Source organism: Melopsittacus undulatus, chromosome Z, assembly GCF_012275295.1.
Source record: "Melopsittacus undulatus isolate bMelUnd1 chromosome Z, bMelUnd1.mat.Z, whole genome shotgun sequence".
NCBI classification, from domain to species: domain Eukaryota; kingdom Metazoa; phylum Chordata; class Aves; order Psittaciformes; family Psittaculidae; genus Melopsittacus; species Melopsittacus undulatus.
This window is the reverse complement of record NC_047557.1, coordinates 99,080,746-99,099,727: the sequence shown is the minus strand read 5'-3', so window position 1 is coordinate 99,099,727 and position 18,982 is coordinate 99,080,746. Positions and strand designations below refer to the sequence as shown.

At 40.1% G+C, this 18,982-nt stretch overlaps 1 protein-coding gene across 1 annotated transcript; it reads left to right on the top strand.

Annotated features, from left to right (window-relative positions):
• Window positions 1–851: 851 nt before the first annotated feature.
• KCNG4 (potassium voltage-gated channel modifier subfamily G member 4) lies at window positions 852–18,009 on the top strand. The gene is made up of 2 exons (XM_005152145.2): window positions 852–1,601; window positions 17,224–18,009. Exons 1-2 carry the CDS (start codon window positions 852–854, stop codon window positions 18,007–18,009), a joined length of 1,536 nt encoding a protein of 511 aa, XP_005152202.1.
• The last annotated feature ends 973 nt before the right edge of the window (window positions 18,010–18,982 follow it).

The window sequence follows — 18,982 nt, the reverse complement described above, 5'->3', positions numbered from 1 at the left end:
CCTTTGAATCTTCAGGGATTATGAGCAAAAGCAGGGATTTGCTCCTGAAAGGGGGAAGTGAAAGTGGAGGCATCTTTCAATTGCTTTTCCCTTCTGACTGATGAAGTACATTGCTTTCTGTCTGTGTAATAAAGTTTTCTCCAGGGTGGGCAAACATTCCTTATATCTTCTCAGCCATTTGGGGTGACACGAGACCAGGTTGGAAAGAATAGTAATCATTTATACAACACTTTACCTCTTAAGGCATTTTAAAAACATCTACTAGCTAATCCCTGCAATACCCCCGAGAGGCAGGCAAAACAGGCATGCAGTGAAAGGAAGAGGAATTGCAATCTGAGCATTCAAGTCAAAGCAATTAGGAACTTTGTATCTGGCTGATAACAGATAATTGTCCACTCTAATAACTATTAAGCAGCTTAGTTGAGTTAGCGTGTATTTAAGGGTTTATAGAAATAAGAGAACAAAGCGACAACCCCCAGAAAACACATTGATCTAACACTGACCGAGATCTGCTCGGAAAAGAAAGCGACCTGATCACATCTAGATTCACAGGAATCCAATCCTTTGCGATAACTCTGAATGAGGCTTTAGCTCTCCTCCGTGCCTGTGTGTTGCCAGACAACCAATGAGGCTGCAAAGCACATCTCATTCACACGCTGCAGATTTCAGGAAGAAGCACAGAGGTGACTTTTACTTACTAAACAGGCACTCGTTGATTTTGTGATTTAGCCTGGAACACTTTTTCTCTTGCAATAACCTCTGCTATGTTTTCTCCTCCTTCTTATGTCTTTTGGCTGACAGATAACCCTGCTCTGATGCCGTTTCGGACGTCCCAGTGAGAACTCTTAGACATGCCTATTCTCTCCAAAGGCAGTGACCAAGACTATAGTAACATTAGCTACACTTCTTGTAATTCCTTGAGCCACTTCTTTCCTGTCTCCGTTGAAACCCCTCCTGTCAAAGGGGTCCATTACCAAAGAGCCAGGAGGATTTACCACCCTGAACATGTCTCTGCAGTCGATCTGAAGACAGAGATTATGATAAATGTTGGAGGCATCAAATACCTGCTACCTTGGAGCACTTTAGATGAATTCCCCCTGACCAGACTGAGCAAACTTAAGTTTTGCAGCAGCTATGAAGAAATAATTCAGCTGTGTGATGATTATGATGAAGACACTCATGAGTTCTTCTTTGACAGGAACCCCAATGCTTTCGGGATGATCGTCAGCTTTCTAGCAGCAGGGAAGCTGATGCTTTTAAGAGACATGTGTGCCTTGTCTTTCCAGGAGGAGCTGAGATACTGGGGGATTGAGGAATCCAACCTGGAGAACTGCTGCTTTCGAAAACTATTTCAAAAACTGCAGGAGTTGGCCGAGGTACGCAAAGAAGAGGAACTTCGGAAGAGCAAAGAAGCTACATGTGTCTTGGATGAGAAAACCAAATTTGGACAGTTTATGAACAGACTCAGAGATATGGTAGAAAATCCCCAGTCAGGACTCCCAGGGAAAGTCTTTGCTTGTCTCTCCATCCTCTTTGTGGCCACCACAGCTGTAAGCCTTTGTGTGAGCACAATGCCAGACTTAAGAGCTGAAGAAGACAGGGTAAGTAAGTCCTTTTTAACTGGTCTAACTACAGAATCAAAAGAAATTTGTCTGCCTTGCTAGGCATACATCATTAAAAAAGATACAGAAAATCGATAATGATGAGGTTCAAAACTGTTGCTGGTAATGACATGGTCTATAATGGAAAATGCAACAGTGGTTTAAATGAGTTCTATCATCTTTTAAATGACATTTAATTAAGAATAACGTGAACAAAGTATGTCACTAAACTTTTGGACAGACTGCTTATTGCAGCTCTCTGTTACAGCACTGATTTTCCTTCTTAAGAAGTTGTTGCAGAGATAGCTTATATTAACTCATTGGCACTGAGACTCAAACTGACATTGTGGAGTTTTCTCTTCAACATACTCTACTTTCTAGTTACAAGCAATCTCTCTTTGGGCACATCAGCTAGAGAAATATTTTCCTCTGACAACTTTTAAAATAGCTGGGTAACTTTCCCTTATGATAACGCATTCAAATCTTCAAAGAAGAATAAATATTCAATGATTTTTATAATGTTATAATGTTACATTTTAATGGTTGCATAAAGATTAAAGGATGAGAAACAGATTAAGCATTTTTGCAGGTACCAGTACTTAAAAGCTGTCCCTCCAAAAATCATAATTGTATGCTAACAGAATTTTGTATTTGCTAACATATATAGCCACATATTGTAAGAATAATGCCAAATACTACCTGAACTACTAACTGCATTGGAAGCATTTTCAAGTAAGTCATCCACACTAATAAAGGGCAAACCAATCAAGCCTGTATCATACATGAAGAATTCTCTATAACATTGCTGTGAATTTTTCAGCATCTTAAGTATTTGTTATTTTAATAATAAAACAGAGGAAGTAACCATCCTAAGTTATTTCAGATGTAGTAATGTTGCAATTCATCAAATAACCTTGACTGATCTCTTTAATGAATCCAGAACTTCATTTGCGAACTGCCCATCCAAAAGTGCTGAGTAAATCCAGGTCAAATAAACTCTCTGTCCCAATCACTGCTCTAGGATAAGATGCACCTCAGAGTATCACGTATCAATAAATAAAGTAATTTTTACATTTATAGCACAGCATGGCATGCACAAGACAAAAACTTGTGTATATGTTATTGTTCCAGCAGTAAATCAAAGCAGCACAGTCATGGTTATAAATTATAATATTTGGTGTCTTTGAATGAAACTAAGGACTGCACAGAAGGCTGAAATTTAAGGTCATTCCCTGTCCCATTTAAACCCTTGAATATTAACTCACATTTGCATGGGAAGACTATTACCTTTCAGTAATAAGTCTGGTGCCGTTGCAGCCTTCCACAGATATTACTTTTGGCAGGAAAAACTGTAACACTATCCCAGTGCTTCTTCCAAGGAAGTGCTTTAAATATAGAACATCCTTCTTACAGCTAGATGTAAAAACATTACAAACTCTACTCTATCAAGTGCTTCCTACTAACTTTGTTAATGGAAGTAGCCCGATGCATTTTATCTTCATTTCCCAGCCACTGCACAGAAAGCTTTTATAAATACTTTTCGTGTGAGAGAACAAGCACATAATGTTTCAGTGCTCAGCTAGATGTAATATGTTGTGTGTTTTAAAAATAGCTGTATGTTAGAATCGAAGCATGTTGAAGCTTATGTCTGGTAGCTGCAGTTTAGCTGCTGTTTCTCGACTTTCTATAACACACAGATGACATTAACACTTCTAGTTTTGCATATAGATCTTACTACTTTAAAAAACAAGCTCAAAAGATGGAATGCTTAAAGTGCAAAGGAAAGGATGAAGGATGAACTTGAGCAAAGAACTACATTTATCCAAATACTTGGAAGCATTACACTTGCAGCACCAGCCTAATGCACTTTGTCATTGTTCCCCAAAAGCATAGAACAAAGCAGTAAAAGTCCTAGTATTTGAATAATATCAAATTATGCCAGAGAAAGCATAGGGGAATATACAAGACAACATACCCATGCTTTGTGGAAAAGCAGGAAATATGAACTGCTAAATTGTAGTTTTTCCATCCCTACAGATGAAAAAAAAAATCTAAATTTCCATCCCTAAATTCTTAGCAACACCTAAAGTTTTCTTATTGATGTCACAAAAGAGCATTTTAGCTAGAATTGGGCAAAAAACTCAGCGAACTCAACTGACTAAACCCACTACTGTGGCTGAGTCATAACCAGGCAAACTGCAAATCTACATTGATTTGTAACTCAGAATTGGTCACTGGACAACTCTGAAAGTGATTCTGAGACAGGGCTACATTTGCCAGCAACCTGGGACAGGCATGCAGAATACGAAACTCTGGCTTTTGGGGATGAACACAAAGATCTCACAGTATCTGTTTGCTCAGCAACAGAAAACAGCCAAATTCCTTCAACAAAGTTTCTGAACAACCTGTAATTCCACACCTGAATTCAGACATGTGTGAAAGATGCTCTTATCCTGAGTTTTAGCCATTTTTGAGTTAAACCTTGGCAAAACCTCTATGGTAAATGTGCTTACAAGTACTGCAAGGATCCGTTTTCCAGCATCACTAACACTGAAAATTGAATTAATCCATTCCAAAATACAAATAAAAAAAAGGCTTTACCTCTGCTGCAAATGCACCACTCTAGGGTCCTTTTTCTCATCATCACAGCCACATTAAAGAGTGAGAACTGTGTGGAGGGCAGCTCAAGGAGGAGGATCAGAGACAGAAAAATACAGGAAAAATAATAATACAAGGTGACTTCCACTTCACTCAGAGGCTCGGCTGATCCCACCCTGCAGGCACATGAAATCACTTGTTCTTTTAGCAGTTGTTAAAACCAGGTCTGCTTAGAAGGGAGAATAGCTGCCTGGGCAGGCGGAAGAGCAAACAGGAGTCACCATCGGAGGGAAAGGGAAAACTCCAGTCTCCAGGAGAGGGAGGGATGGCAACAAGCCAAGGCAAGAGCATCCGCATCAGGGAAGCCCAGTCACCCTAGCAACCAGAGGGGAGGGAAGGAGCCACCTCCATGGGCAGCAGACAAGGGAGGGGAGGGATAGCTTAAAGACAGGAATACAGCTGAAAGTAAAACAAAGACTGAGTTATTATAATTGGTACCATGCACATGCTCTGGAATATGTCAAATGACATTTAGGAACCTCCTCATTAGAGATATGAAAGAAAAACACAGACAGATGGGCAAACAGCCCTGTAATTATACGTGAGATCAGCACCTGCTATGAATCCTAACCCAGAGTGAACAGACACAGGGCAAAGGTGGCCAAAAGTTCAGGAAAATTTTAGAGTGGTAAATGTGTATTTCTGGTGATCATGAGTTTAAGTCTGACCATGGAACAGATATACAAAAGGATTTATCATACATGATGCTAAGGAAAGAGGACTCATTAGTTAAATGATGTTGTTTGTGCACAAAACAACTGAAATGTCACCTCCTCCAATGGCAATTCGTCCTTATCCATCTATTCTTTATGGAGACCAAACTGTCTTCGGTAAGAAAGTAAATATAGTATCACCAAGATACAGCAATCAAGGCATGTGCATATGTAGATATAGAAAGAAAGGCATGTTTGGAGGTGAGAAACTTCATTATTGATCTGAATGGGTAGCCTGAGAGAACTACAAATCTGAATCAGAAGCAATGCATATAGAATCATAGAATCACAGAATCACAGAACCATAGAATCATAGAATAGTTAGGGTTGGAAAGGACATTAGGATCATCCAGTTCCAACCCCCCTGCCATGGGCAGGGACACCTCACACTAAACTATGTCACCCAAGGCTTCATCCAACCTGGCCCTGAACACTGCCATTCACAACCTCCCTGGGCAACCCATTCTAGTACCTCACCACCCTAACAGTAAAGAATTTCTTCCTTATATATAGGATAAGAAAGCTGAAGTAACAAAATCTACTGTAATTTTCCTCAAAGAAATTAAGATCATGCCACCAGAGACAAGGCAAAAGCCCCAGCAAAGCCCCCTGAAAGCCCCAATCCCACATATGAGTTATAATCAGGATCCAAGAGGTGTAACTGAAATAGTCATTGCTCAGCATACCTAACCCAGTGGAAAAAAACATCATTAAACCAGAGAACTACAGAATAATATCACTGCAGAAGAGCTTGGACAGGGAGACTGGTTTGAAGGACTCCTGGGATTTTCCTTAGGAAGGGGTATTACTTTTAGTAAGTCCCTAAAATCGGCATCCTCTGGAGAAACGACTCAGCAGAAAGGATACAGCAAGGTCCTTTTTCAGTCGGGGAAGCAAACTAAGGCCAGGGGATGAAAGGAGAAAAAGAAACCCCAGAGAGTTCCATTCCCTGCCCCTCAGCACTGGTAACCATCAAATCCCCCAGAGTAGATGTCTCCCAAGAGATCACACTGTTTAAATGGGGTTTAAGAGAAGGAAATGTCTATTCTCTGTTCAGTGACTGGTCAGATCTTGTCACTACTTGTTTTTGTATTTGCTCTTAACTGCCCTTGAGAAGCCTGTAACAGCTTCATGCATTGTATGTAACCTAAATAACATAACTGACATAAGCTGCAACCAGTATTGCCAGATCTAATGATCTTATCTTGAAACCTAGACCATTCATCTTGTTAAAGTTCTTATTCCTGGGGTCGTCTGATTATATGAAAATCTAATTCCTTTTAAAAGGACAAGGCTTTAGACTCTAGTTGCACTGAGAGTCCACAAAACGTGATCACAGCAAACAGAGCCCAACACCTAATATATAGAAGCATTTCAATTTTTTCATTTTATGCCATTATTCTGAAGGCACTGGCTTATGTTTTTCATTGTTTGGTACTTAACCAGAATATTTGGCTTGCACACTAAAGGAAACTGCTGAAAAACTCACCTTTAAAAGTGGAATAATTTTACCTTATAAGGAAAAAACAATTTGTTGGTCTTATTGTGAAGAGAAACAAAATCTAATGCTCATTAAAAAGTGTAACACTATAAAGGCGTATGTGTACAGGCACATCTATAAATACACTAGTATATGCATATCACTTGGAACAAAACAGAGCTGGATATGCTTTGGTTTTACTGCATCTGTTCAGTACATTTTTCTGAGTTCCTATGAGGACATTTACTGCAGACACTTGACTCTCCTAAGTTATCTAGTCATCTAGTACCATTCTGATTTCTTCTAACCATCAAAGTATTGTAGCATTTTAAAGTAGGAAATTGTGCTTCACCAAAGCACATAAAAACTTCCAGTCTAATAGCAGTAGACACAGTAGATTCCAGGTAACTCACTTGCTCTGTGGATTGAATCAGTTATATTAATAACAGTTGAAGGAAGATATGATATAAGAAGTCATGAAACAAGAGAAATCACAATATTCAGGCCTGGGACTTTGATATATACAGAAATTGTTGCCTTATGGGATCTGCCTTTTGAGGTTTGCATATCTGTTCAGTAACATCACCTTAAAATTGCACCATTAAGACTCTGATTTCATAGTTTCATAGTTCCATATTGTGACTGTTTTCCAAGCATCTGCCAACAGAGTTACATATTTAAGCATTAAACCTAACGTGTACAACATTGATGAAGTTCATATTACTTAAGTCTGTAATATGACTTAAGTAATGACCCCCAAATGGGGGGCGGGCACTGCTGAACATCTGCATCTCAGTTTATCCTCACTGCCACAGAAAACAATTTTCTTGAGGAAGTCTGGACATTCCCATGAGCACATGGATTCTGCACAGCTTTCAAGGCTGGCTCTGCCAGTGCATGGTCCAGTGTCCAGAAAGCACAATTAGATGTTATTAGTTTGCCTTATGTTCATCCAGTTTTGGCTGTATCCCAATAGCACTAAGCCTGCCGGCTTTGCACGCTACCCTGGGGGGACACCCAGCTGTTCCAGCTGCTCTGCAGCTGGAGGTCAATCCACAGTTATTCAGTGTGGCAGCACGCATGTCCATTGCTGGGAGTCAGGCTTTTCTTTCCCTTTTGCCACTTTCAGGTTTGTGATGCTTATAATACACAAATACTCTGCTCACTTTCCTCATCTCAGGGGGCTCAGCACAGATGATTACTCAATAAATGCCTTCCTTAAGATGGGTATTTCCTCTGAGGGAGGCACTTTATCTTTGGAAAACGCTATTTGAAATCAATGCACCCTCCAAGTTCGTAGCAATAATGCAACAAGTATTAAAAATAACTAACCACCCAAATTTGTGCTTTAGAAATTCCTCCTTGAATGCGATGGGAATCTTTGAGGACTCTTCACCCTTCTGCTGCAGTCAAACTCACAATGCAATATTCCAGTTCTGAGCAAACCTAATCACTAATTTCTTTGCAGCATCAGGGCAACACACTACATATGCTGTGTTTATTCCCACAGCACCAGCACCCCCTATTAGCACAAGCATTTTCCCTTATACCAGATTCAACCATATGTGGGATCCCATGGTACACCGTGTACTACACAGGCAAAACAACAAATAGTTTCTGCTCCAAAGAACTTACAAAGCAATGAGGAAAGAAGTCAAGAAGGAACAGTAGCAGAACAAATGATCTGATCAGCAGCAAAACTGGAAACTGAAGGTCATCCTCCTAAGCCTCAGATAAATACCTTGTTATTACAACTATATTGTTCTTTAGTTACAAAATGAACTCTGTTCAATTTCTTACTCGAAAAACAAGAAGGGAATTCTTTCACATCCTTCTCCTAGCACAGATACTGTTGGATCACCAATTGGTTTAAATCAAACTCAGATTCTTCAGATTGATTCTCACAGTGTTTGCAGAATAGGGACCCAAGTTTAAAAGTTAATTGAAATACTTTATTTCAGTTACACTTCTGCCTCAGAAGAGATAATTATGTGTTGGACACACAGATAATAATTTCCTTCCATGTTCTTTGGAATGTCCACACTAATATAACCCCAATGTTAGTTTAGTTTCCTCATTTGTACTAGTTACGGTAATAGCATTCATAAGTCTAGGCTTCCTCCCCATAAAGCAAAGTGTGTGGGAGATCATTCTGTGATCAGAATACGCAGCACTCCTTTAACAAGCTCATCGTTCTGTAAATCAGGTTACAGTCTCTTTCTCAGCAGGCTGTAAACCTTTTGATCTTATTGCACCAGTCTGTAACCATAAATCCAAGTACTGAAGTGATCCACAACACAGGGGTTTCAAGTTCTCCCTAAACACCACTTCATTCAGCAGAGCATGGTTTAATTTTTCAAACAGCAGCAGCAATGCGGTCGCAGTGATTCAGCACTACCTGCAGCACTGCAGCCGGACCCCACGGCCCCAGGTACGCAGACTGGCACAACACTTCCTCACTGAGTCATCATTTTACAGCCAAAAGGGATTTCTCACCTGCGTCTGTTCATTTCCTGCTGTGGACTGGGATAAGAACAGCCCAGAGTTAATAAGGTATATGTTGTTGCTTCTGCTCCTGCCTACCCACTCTCTAGACTTGTAGCATCACCTTGTAGACCCACGATCTTGGGTTTGTGGGCAGGCAAAAGAACCAAAGATTGTTTTTTCACTGTTAAGTTAGCCCATGGTTTTTAATTCAGAAGGAACTGCCCAGGGAGATGTTATAAACCAGGATGCACTGTACACGTATAACCTTGAGAAGCGGAAAAGGCTGGAAAACAGTACCTTGCCCAGGAAATGCTAACCTTGAGCTTAGAAAGTTCTTGCCAGTTTTGCTTCTAAATCCTCCACATAGAGGGCTGAACGCTTCATCTCGGAGTGGGCAAAAAGGCCAGACTGCAAGAAGAGCAGTCTTGCTGAGATAAGCCTCTCTACTTAGAGTTGGGTAGCACAAGTGGGCAGAAGGCAGGTCGATCGCCATAACACAGGCTTGTCCCATCTGCTACCATTTCAGAGGACATTGGCCTCTGTTCATAAACCAGTGTGTGGATTAGAGGGAGCAGGAACTGGCTGTACTTGAATATGCCAAACAAAATCTGGACCTGCCAGGGTAGGTTTAGCAGATGTGAGTTGTGACCTTGCATCAGCCTAAGAAACAGGCACACTCCTGGTGTGAACAATGATGTTCTTGGCAGCCAACCTTTAAATGCAGAGTGCTGAGCAGATCCAGGTCCTCTACTTAAGGAAAGTCTCCTCTAAGACCTCAAAAGGAGTCTGAATCAAGAAGAGTCAAGCATATTGCTTTATTAATTCCTTCCCTGCTTTGTTTTGAGACTTTTTAGTATGGGTGACTGAACACCAACACAGCCTTTACACAGAAGCAATCACTGCTGCATCTAGGGTGGATCTAGGTGAGAAGAGGTTTCAGATCCTTTCTGTCTATCACACACTTGTTTTATGATGAAGAGCCAGCTGGTTTCCATAAATGCACCCTGGGAATAACAGTGTTTGCATACCATGGTTCAATCATTACTTCTAACTGGGTTCAAGGACTTTTATCAAATTGGCTTAAATAATATTGGTTGCCTCTCCCCTAAATATGCTGTATAAGCAAAATATACTCATATTGCTGATGTACAGGTTGCTTTCCACTCTGAAGCTTTGAAAATATTAAATCACTAAGGGTGGCATGATTCTGAAAGGATCCATATACTGATCCAGCAGAACATATTAGCAAAGTGTTCTACAAGCACTGATGCAACTTTCACTATTTAATTAGGAAATAGGTTACTTGCCACAACACTGGAAATCACTAACATTAGCATGAACAGTGTTAACTGGCAAGCATAGAAAGGAGATCACAAGAAACTGCCTTATAACTCAGACCCACCCTACCAAAAGATTGCTCTTTACACGGGCACATGGTTAAGGGGGGAATGGCTTTAAAGTAGAAGAGGAGTCCGTCACAACAAGGCAGAAAGTTGGTACCTATGCAATTCCTGTCCCAGTACAGGTGCAGAATATAGGCACTTCCACTATAATAGGAATAGCAGGATTTTTTTCCCCATTTTTATCAGATTAAGAGAAACTTTGCATGCTTCCTTCTGATATTTCCAGTTGATAATGGTGAGGGGACCAGAGATAAAACATGACACCTTTTCTATCAGTGTGCAACACAGCTGTCAGCTGCCAACAGGCCAAGCAGACTCAGGTTCAAATGCTTAGAATCCTCAAAGGGTTTTATAAGAGAAGCACACTGAAGAGTGTGATTCATAAAATACAGATTAACACTGGTTTGTGTTTGCTTCAGCATTTAAGGAAAAATATCTTACAATGGACTAAATACCCAGTGCAAAAGGTACTGGGCTAAATCTTGCAGTAGGAAATTAATTGGCAAATCAGGTAATGATTCAGAACAAATTTTACAGAGCATATTTTAATTATAAAGGGTCTTAGAGTGAAATAATGTGGGACACAAATGGTCAGCACAGAGCAGACCCTGAAGGCACAAGAATACTTCGTTGGTGTTCTCATCCAGCTATGTATAGAATAAGAAGATTGTCCCTATCTATAAAACATAACAAAGTGAGTTGTATCTCAAAACCAAGGTGGATAGACAAGATACATATTCCAGAGGGGAAATTCTGATTCAGTCTCCCTAGGCATTGCTACAATTACTCACGCATGCAAAGATATTATTTTCACTAGATGAGATTTATACCTCTTGTAAGATAGGCTAGGCGTAACTCTGAGATATGATTTTGCTGTTATCCTAGATGTCATTACACCTTAAGTAATGTTTCCTGGTAAACTAAGAAAGCACTTGGACAAGAAATTAATCTTATTTACCTTGTGAGTGGCATGAATCTCAGGTTCATTTAGCCTGAATTCAGAGTTAGCGGATAAATCTTTCTGTAAACTCACCTATGTGACTGAAGGCATTGGGCTAAACAGACAGTACTGCTGCTCTTACATTTTACTGTGAGCCTGTTTTTTCATATCTAGAGAGAAATTAATAGAAATATTGCAAAATGAGCAATTTCACTGTAACACTATAAACATTCCACTACATAAGAGGACACACAAAATAAGCCATTGACTTATACAGCGGAAGGCAATAATGAAAAGGAAGCATGAATTGCTCATTATCTCTGGTGGTACAGAAGTTTGAAACAGCCTCTTTGCTTCTTTGAGACTGTTTATAAATTTAAGAAATCACTCAATATTTCAGGCATCAGGTTCAGTATGTATCTTTTTACATACAGAATGTTTCCTTTGTTGCTGGACCAAATGCTCTTTTCATACACATGGTCAATACCAGGCATGTGGTTTATTACATTTACACTACACTTTGTGGAATTTCACCTAGAGAAAAATTCCATAAATCCTGATAAATACTTGCATTGTTCAAAAGCAAATCTGCATGATAGAGTATAAAGACTTAGATACTCACAGCAGCTTTTGTGATATCTGTTCTCAGAGTCAATGATTACTGATTTGTTTGAGCAACCAGTTTGAGTACTGATTAATGCTACGTGGAGTAAAACATGTCAAGGGGTTATGTTGAAAAGCCCATCTGAAATAGGTTGTGGTCAGTGATAAATAAAACCTCATCTTTCGCTCGTGTTCACAATCAATGCCATACGGCTTGGAGCTTTCCCTCCACTCCACCAGGATATTCTGGGTGCAAAAATGCAGACAGGAGGAAAAATTTGGTCACAAATTTGTCTCAAAGACCTGAAAATAGAAGCTGAGAATTCTACTCTAGTTAATGGTGAGGTTATGGGAGGGAGTTGTTTGCTGTGGTTTGTGTTGGCAGGCACTGATCGCTAGAATTTCCCAAATGTGCTTGTTTTGCTCAAAAAGAGGAAATATATAGAAGTTGTGGCACAGAAATTGGTTTACTGGTCATTTATGCAAAAAAAAAAAAAAACAAACACAAGCTTTCATGGATCACAGCATTCGGGCTATAATTTGAGAAGTTGCTGAAATGGGAATTGCAACAACGGCAAATTTGAAATCCACCACTGGCATACAGGCATCCATATTTTGATAAATACATGGCATTTTAAATTTGGCATGTTATTCAGCCTGCTCTATGGACAACAGTTGTAAGGGGAATGTAAAGCACTCTGAGGTCTAAAAATCATCAGAAATACTGAGAGAAACAAAAATTTGCTTTGGTATTTGCATTTCTTCTTTTCCCCCTCTTATTCTAATATGTGTTGATTTTGAACAGGATGTTCAAAAGGATCAAGAGTCTTCAAAGGGACTGACATTAGAGGGGGGTATTACATATAAACCACATTACATATATTCCATAATATATACAAATATTCCTAATATATAAAACATTCACATACAAGCTCACTGGATGAAGTCTATCTCCCACTGTGAAATCAATGAGTATGTTTTCACTTAATACCACAGAGTGAGGGTCTTACACTCTTTATCTAGACACTGATGACAGAGAAATAAAGACAGGAAGAGAAAGAGGCTTGGAAGTTTCTGGCAGATGTTGTATATGGACTGAATAAGTCATGGTACATCCACACTACGTGATGGTTGTGAATGGCCTTTCTGCAAGTGTAGCTCGTCTGCATTATTTCTAGGGCTTAAGGCAGTCACCTCCATACAAAACTACCATGCTGCATGGATAAATCAATTCCCTCTGAGAGAAACAGGGCAAAACAGACAATGTGCTAACAGGGGAGAGCTCACTGTTCCTTACATCCACAACTATGCACCAAGGAAAACTAAAATGCACAGTAACACTCCTAAAAAGTTTGATGTGAAGGACACTCTTCTGAAAAATGAGATATGCATTTAGGAAGCTGACTGCATGAAATTGTTTTCTTGAAGTGTATGTAACTTTCCACAGGGAATCCTGAGGCAATTGAGGATGGCAAGGATTGAATAAACAATCTCCCAAGCAGTCCTAACACTGCTATACCTTGAAATGGCATGCTCATTTCAAAAGACACCCAAAATGTTAATGGTTAAAACTTACAGCAAACAACAGTTTGTTTCTTTCATTTTCAAGGAAGGAATAGCAAAACTTACATCATGATCTGAAAGCAATGTCACCTGAAAATGTATAAGGGTAAATACACAACAGATGTACTGGACATTCAATCCATTAACAAAATAAAAGCAACCTTGATAGCAACAACAACTAATTCCCAGACCACATCACTAGAGTGACCCCAGGCAGGTCTGTGCAGAGCCCATTCTGCACTGTACAAATAACTTACAAATCAAAGAAAGTGAACACTGCATATAACACAACTGCTGATCGCAAGCAATCTCATCAAGCCAAGTCAGCAGACTGCAAACATCAATGCATTCTAGGCATGACCATGGCACTGACTTCAAATGGAGCTATAACCTGATCCTCTAGCAGGGCCAAGCCTTCACTACCTTTGGCAATGCTTACTAAGAGATAAATTATGATCTTGACAGTCTACTGTGTAGAAAACGGAAAAATCCCCAAACGGTGCTACAGAGCTAAATCATTCTCTGAGAGCTAGGTAGGGAAAACATATGTGTCAGGAATATGTTACCATTTCACCTGGGGGATTGCAGATAGCCAATGACATAAACACTGTCTGAACAAAAAGACTTGTTCCTCCTGAGAATAGCAGTAATTCTGTCACAACAGACTCTCTGCAATGCAGAGGATAACAGCATTGGTAACAAGTTTAATTAGGAGTAGGGATGTGGTGTTTTTAATCAACATTTCCTGTGAGAATGGATAACACTATATGACAAACTGCTCCTCTAAACTGCTTAATTCCAGAGACAAGCAATCAGTAAAAAAACATACAGAGGCCCTGACTTTATTCTACAGAGGACGAAAAAAGCCTTTCACAAACCAAGGGTCTGCAGTGATTCCTGAATAAGACATGGCCACTGTGCCATCTAAAAAGGAAGTCCTTTCTCTGCACAGATCATCCTTCAACACAGAATTATAAAATAGTTAGGGTTGGAAAGAACCTTAAGATCATCCAGTTCCAACCCCCCTGCCATGGACAGGGTCACCTCACAATAAAACATGTCATCCAAGGCTCTGTCCAACCTGGCTTTGTACACCATCAGGGATGGAGCATTCACAGCTTCCCTGGGCAACCCATCCCAGTGCCTCACCACCCTCACAGTAAAGAGTTTCTTCCTTATATCTAACCTAAACGTCCCCTCTTTAAATTTTAACCCATTACCCCTTGTCCTATCACTACAGTCCCTAATGAATAGTCCCTCTCCAGCATCCCTGTAGGCCCCCTTCAGATACTGGAAGGCTGCTATGAGGTCTCCACGCAGCCTTCTCTTCTCCAGGCTGAACAGCCCCAACTTTCTCAGCCTGTCTTCATATGGGAGGTGCTCCAGTCCCCTGATCATCCTCGTGGCCTCCTCTAGACTTGCTCCAATGGCTCCATGTCCTTTTTGTGTGAATCACTAATTCTGCTTGATCCTCTGCAGCTGTGAACACCTCAAAGATGCAAGACACTGTTCAGCAAGAATATGAGAAGACTCTTTAACCTTGCTAAGCCCTCATGTACCTCAGTTGTAGCTAGAAAGAGCTATTTGCTAAATATTAATTTTCAAGCAGCTTAAAAATCTAAAATGAAATTATAACCTCCCACATTTGTTTTTTTTCTGGAACATGCCATGACAACCCATATTCTGAGTCCAGCCTGGAATTTCAAAGGGCTGCAATACTGGTCAAGCCCTTTCTCTGGTTCTCGGTTATAGATGAGATTTCTCATCTTGACCAAAACCTCAGAGCCCATACACTTCATACGCCAGTGTTTTGATAATGTGCACACAAAGGTGCTTCAAAGTCAGCCAAAGCCCATGAAAGACTCTAGTTCACTTAAATTGTACTCCAGATATTTGTACTGATGCACGAGCTTCATGTAAACAGCTGCATACCACTGAAAATATCTTACAAGTACCTGTTCAGTGGAGTTTTTTAATAAACTTATTCACAATGCTCAAAAACAAAAAAAACCCCCAACCAACCAACCAAACAAAAAAAAAAAAACAAACCCAAACAGCATTAGTCCAATCACAAGCACAGGTTTCTTAAGAATATACTAAGTTTCTGAACAGGTATAGGAATGTATTTATCAATAGGATAGACAGTGACACCAGTATTGTACATGAGTTTCTTTAAGGGAAGGTGTCCAGCTGCCAGGCAGTATATGCTGCTCTCATTGTTATTTCTTATCTCTTAAAAGATGAAAAATGGTGGCAGGACCTGGTTTGCTCTTTGCCAGCTGGAATACAGTAAGCAGAAACCTCAGTCCCTGTAATCGATATGTGCATCTATTAACTTGCTCTTTGGATAGGTGTAATCTAGTGGCTGCCCATCACTAAAGGACAAAGTTTGCCCAAATAATTACAAGCTCATTTGCATTTCCCTCCTCATTTCCCTGGAATAGGCCAAAAGAAGTTTTCTTTTTTTAAGTGTAGCTCCGGAAAACAATGAATGCAAGTTCAATGTAGTTCAATTAAAGCAGTTCCTTCACTAATAGAACCACCAAAATGCTTCCTGTAGCATGTGGCCTCAAAACTGGAAGAGGAGATTTCAATGCAAGTTTCAGCTACTGGGTGGATATTTATCTTCCTTTAGAATAAAACATTTTCATGTACATAAAGAAACAAAATTTATATCCAGCACTACTGAGCCAAAGATTCAAATGACTCAATGAGTATCTCTGAACAGCATTTAACTGCACCAGTGCACACAGCATTTGTGAAAGCACCATGCATCAAACAGCACCAGAAGTCTACAGAGACATTCAAACATTAATCTTTCAAAGAGAAGCTGATTTTTGTACAGGCTTATCAAACAGTCAAGTTTAAATTAATTTCCCTTTGAGAGCAGAAAGTGAGACTTATTTGGGACTTACAAGCTGCATGCCAAGACTTTACACAGAGATAAGTTTCATTCATTTAGATTGGAAGAAGCAATGTAATAAGAATAGTAACTCGACACATCCCAGCAGTGTGTGCTGACAGTCCAGAAAGCCAGCTGTGTCCTGGGTAGCATCAAAAGAAGTGTGAGCAGCAGGTTGAGGGATGGGATTCTCCCCCTCTACTGTACCCTGGGTATACAAGCCCTGCAATCCTACATACAGCTCTGGGGCAACAACATAAGAAGGACATGGAGCTTTTGGAGTGATTCCAGAGGAGGCCACAGATGCTGCGAGGGCTGGAGCAGCTCTGCTCTGGAGCTAGGCTGAGAGAGCTGGGCTGGGGCAGCCTGGACAAGAGAAGGCTCCTGAAGGGGAGACCTGAGAGCAGCTCCAGGGCCTAAAGGGGCTGCAGGAAACCTGGAGAGGGGCTTGGGACAAGGGCCTGTAGGGACAGGGCAAGGGGAATGGCTTTAACCTGCCAGATATTAGAAATAAATTCTTTGCCATCCCTGGCAGTGTTCAAGGCCAGGTTGGACAGGGCTTAGAGCAACCTGGTCTAGTGGAAGGTGTCCCTGCCAGTGGCACAGGGTTGGAACTGGATGAGCTTTAAGATCCCTTCCAACCCTATGATTCTATGAAGAATAAGCAAGTAGATACATCTGTTCATTTGGGTATTTCATGTGCTCATTATTATCTACATACCACTGAAAAATTACCGTCATAAAACTACCTGCTAGGGATTTGTCTGTTTCTGATACCAGTGACTCAAATACATATTGCTTCTTCCTCAGTATTTTTGGATGCTGGTTCACAGACTGTTCTTTTTTTTAATTCTCTTTTTGTTTTTGTGTCAGGGTGAGTGTTCCCAGAAGTGCTATTACATCTTCGTCATAGAGACCATCTGTGTGGCTTGGTTTTCCCTCGAGTTCTGCCTCCGATTCATTCAGGCAAGGAGCAAATGTCAGTTCTTCAAAGGACCCCTAAATATAATTGACTTCTTGGCTATTTCACCATATTACATTTCCCTCATCTTCTCAGAGGATGACTCAAATGAGGAGGACAATAGGCCAAGCAGCAACACATATTTGGAGAAGGTTAGTTTGGTGCTACGGGTTTTACGAGCCCTGAGGATCTTATATGTAATGCACCTTGCCCGACACTCCTTGGGCTTGCAGACTTTGGGCCTCACAGTTCGGAGGTGCACACGGGAATTCGGCTTGCTATTACTCTTCTTATGTGTTGCTGTCACTCTGTTTTCTCCTTTGGTCTATCTCGCCGAGAATGAATCTGGGAAGGTGCTTGAATTTACAAGCATACCTGCTTCTTACTGGTGGGCCATCATTTCAATGACCACAGTGGGGTACGGGGATATGGTACCACGAAGTGTCCCAGGCCAGATGGTGGCTCTCAGCAGCATCCTCAGTGGAATTCTCATCATGTCTTTTCCTGCGACATCAATATTCCACACTTTCTCCCATTCCTACTCGGAGTTGAGAAAGGAACATGAACGAATGCAGTCTCGACTAAACAGAGTAAAAAACGCCAATCACTCTGGTGAAAGTGACACCTTCAATGAGACAGATAGCTTAATCCTGGAGGATCCGGCATCACCAATTAAATACATTTACACAGGGAACTAAGCCTGGTTGTAAAGCATTCCCAAGAATAAGAATAGAAATATACACATCTGTATGTCAATATAATACAATAGCAAAGCAACAACACCAGTTACAACACTGCTTTCTGCCAGCATAGATATAAGAAGTACTCAAGCCAACACATCTAGCTCCAACACATCATTATGGAGCTGGAGGTTTTGAGAATGTCAAAAGTCAGAGCTGATTCAATAATAAGTATTCATTCTTCTCTATAACTAATAAGAATAAACTCTGCCAGTCATGTATCTCGGTGAATCCGTAATATAGAATAAGTAACAAACAAAACAGCTTCTGTTAGCACAAATACACTTACTGTTTTATTTGCCTTTGAGCTTCTAATGTTCATGCAATTAACATCTTAAGCCAAGCACTAGAAAGCATTCTTTCTGGGCTACACACCAGTGCTGTTTGTACAATGCTCATCCACAAGGCATACAGAAGAAGCATCGATGCAAAAATGAATTCTGTATCTAAAGCCACTAATAAGCTTAAAGTAAAAGCACTATATGTGGAAGCTTTCAAAGTTTGCCTGTAGCCAGACTATCAACCTATTAGTAACAAATTGCACTGCTATTGTATGAAATACATAGTGTCTGCAAGAGAATTTGCTTGAAGTGCAGTTGCGGTGTGCAAACTGTGAATGTTTCATACTAGAAAGCAAAAGTTTCCAAACTTTTTTCATATCCTTATTTAAAATAATAATAACGAATAAAAATAATAATAAGGAATAAAAATAACAAGGAATAAAAAAAAAAAACAAAAACCAAAAAACTTTTTGACCATATTGAAAATAGTTGGTGTTATCTTTTTTACTGAATGGTGAATGGCTTCTCTGGCAGAAAGATAAAAGAATACTGAGAATGAGATGATAGCTCAAAAGGATTAAAATGGTAAAGAATAAGGTGAATAGAGGCAGTGGGAGTATAAAAGAGAAATAGTTGCATTTTACATACTA

Excerpts from the sequence above, each read along its gene's own strand:
- KCNG4 (XM_005152145.2), top strand. The coding sequence starts at position 852 with ATGCCTATTCTCTCCAAAGGCAGTGACCAAGACTATAGTAACATTAGC. Across the intron at positions 1,602-17,223 it reads TAAGAGCTGAAGAAGACAGG|GGTGAGTGTTCCCAGAAGTG; the intron begins GTAAGTAAGTCC and ends TTTTTGTGTCAG.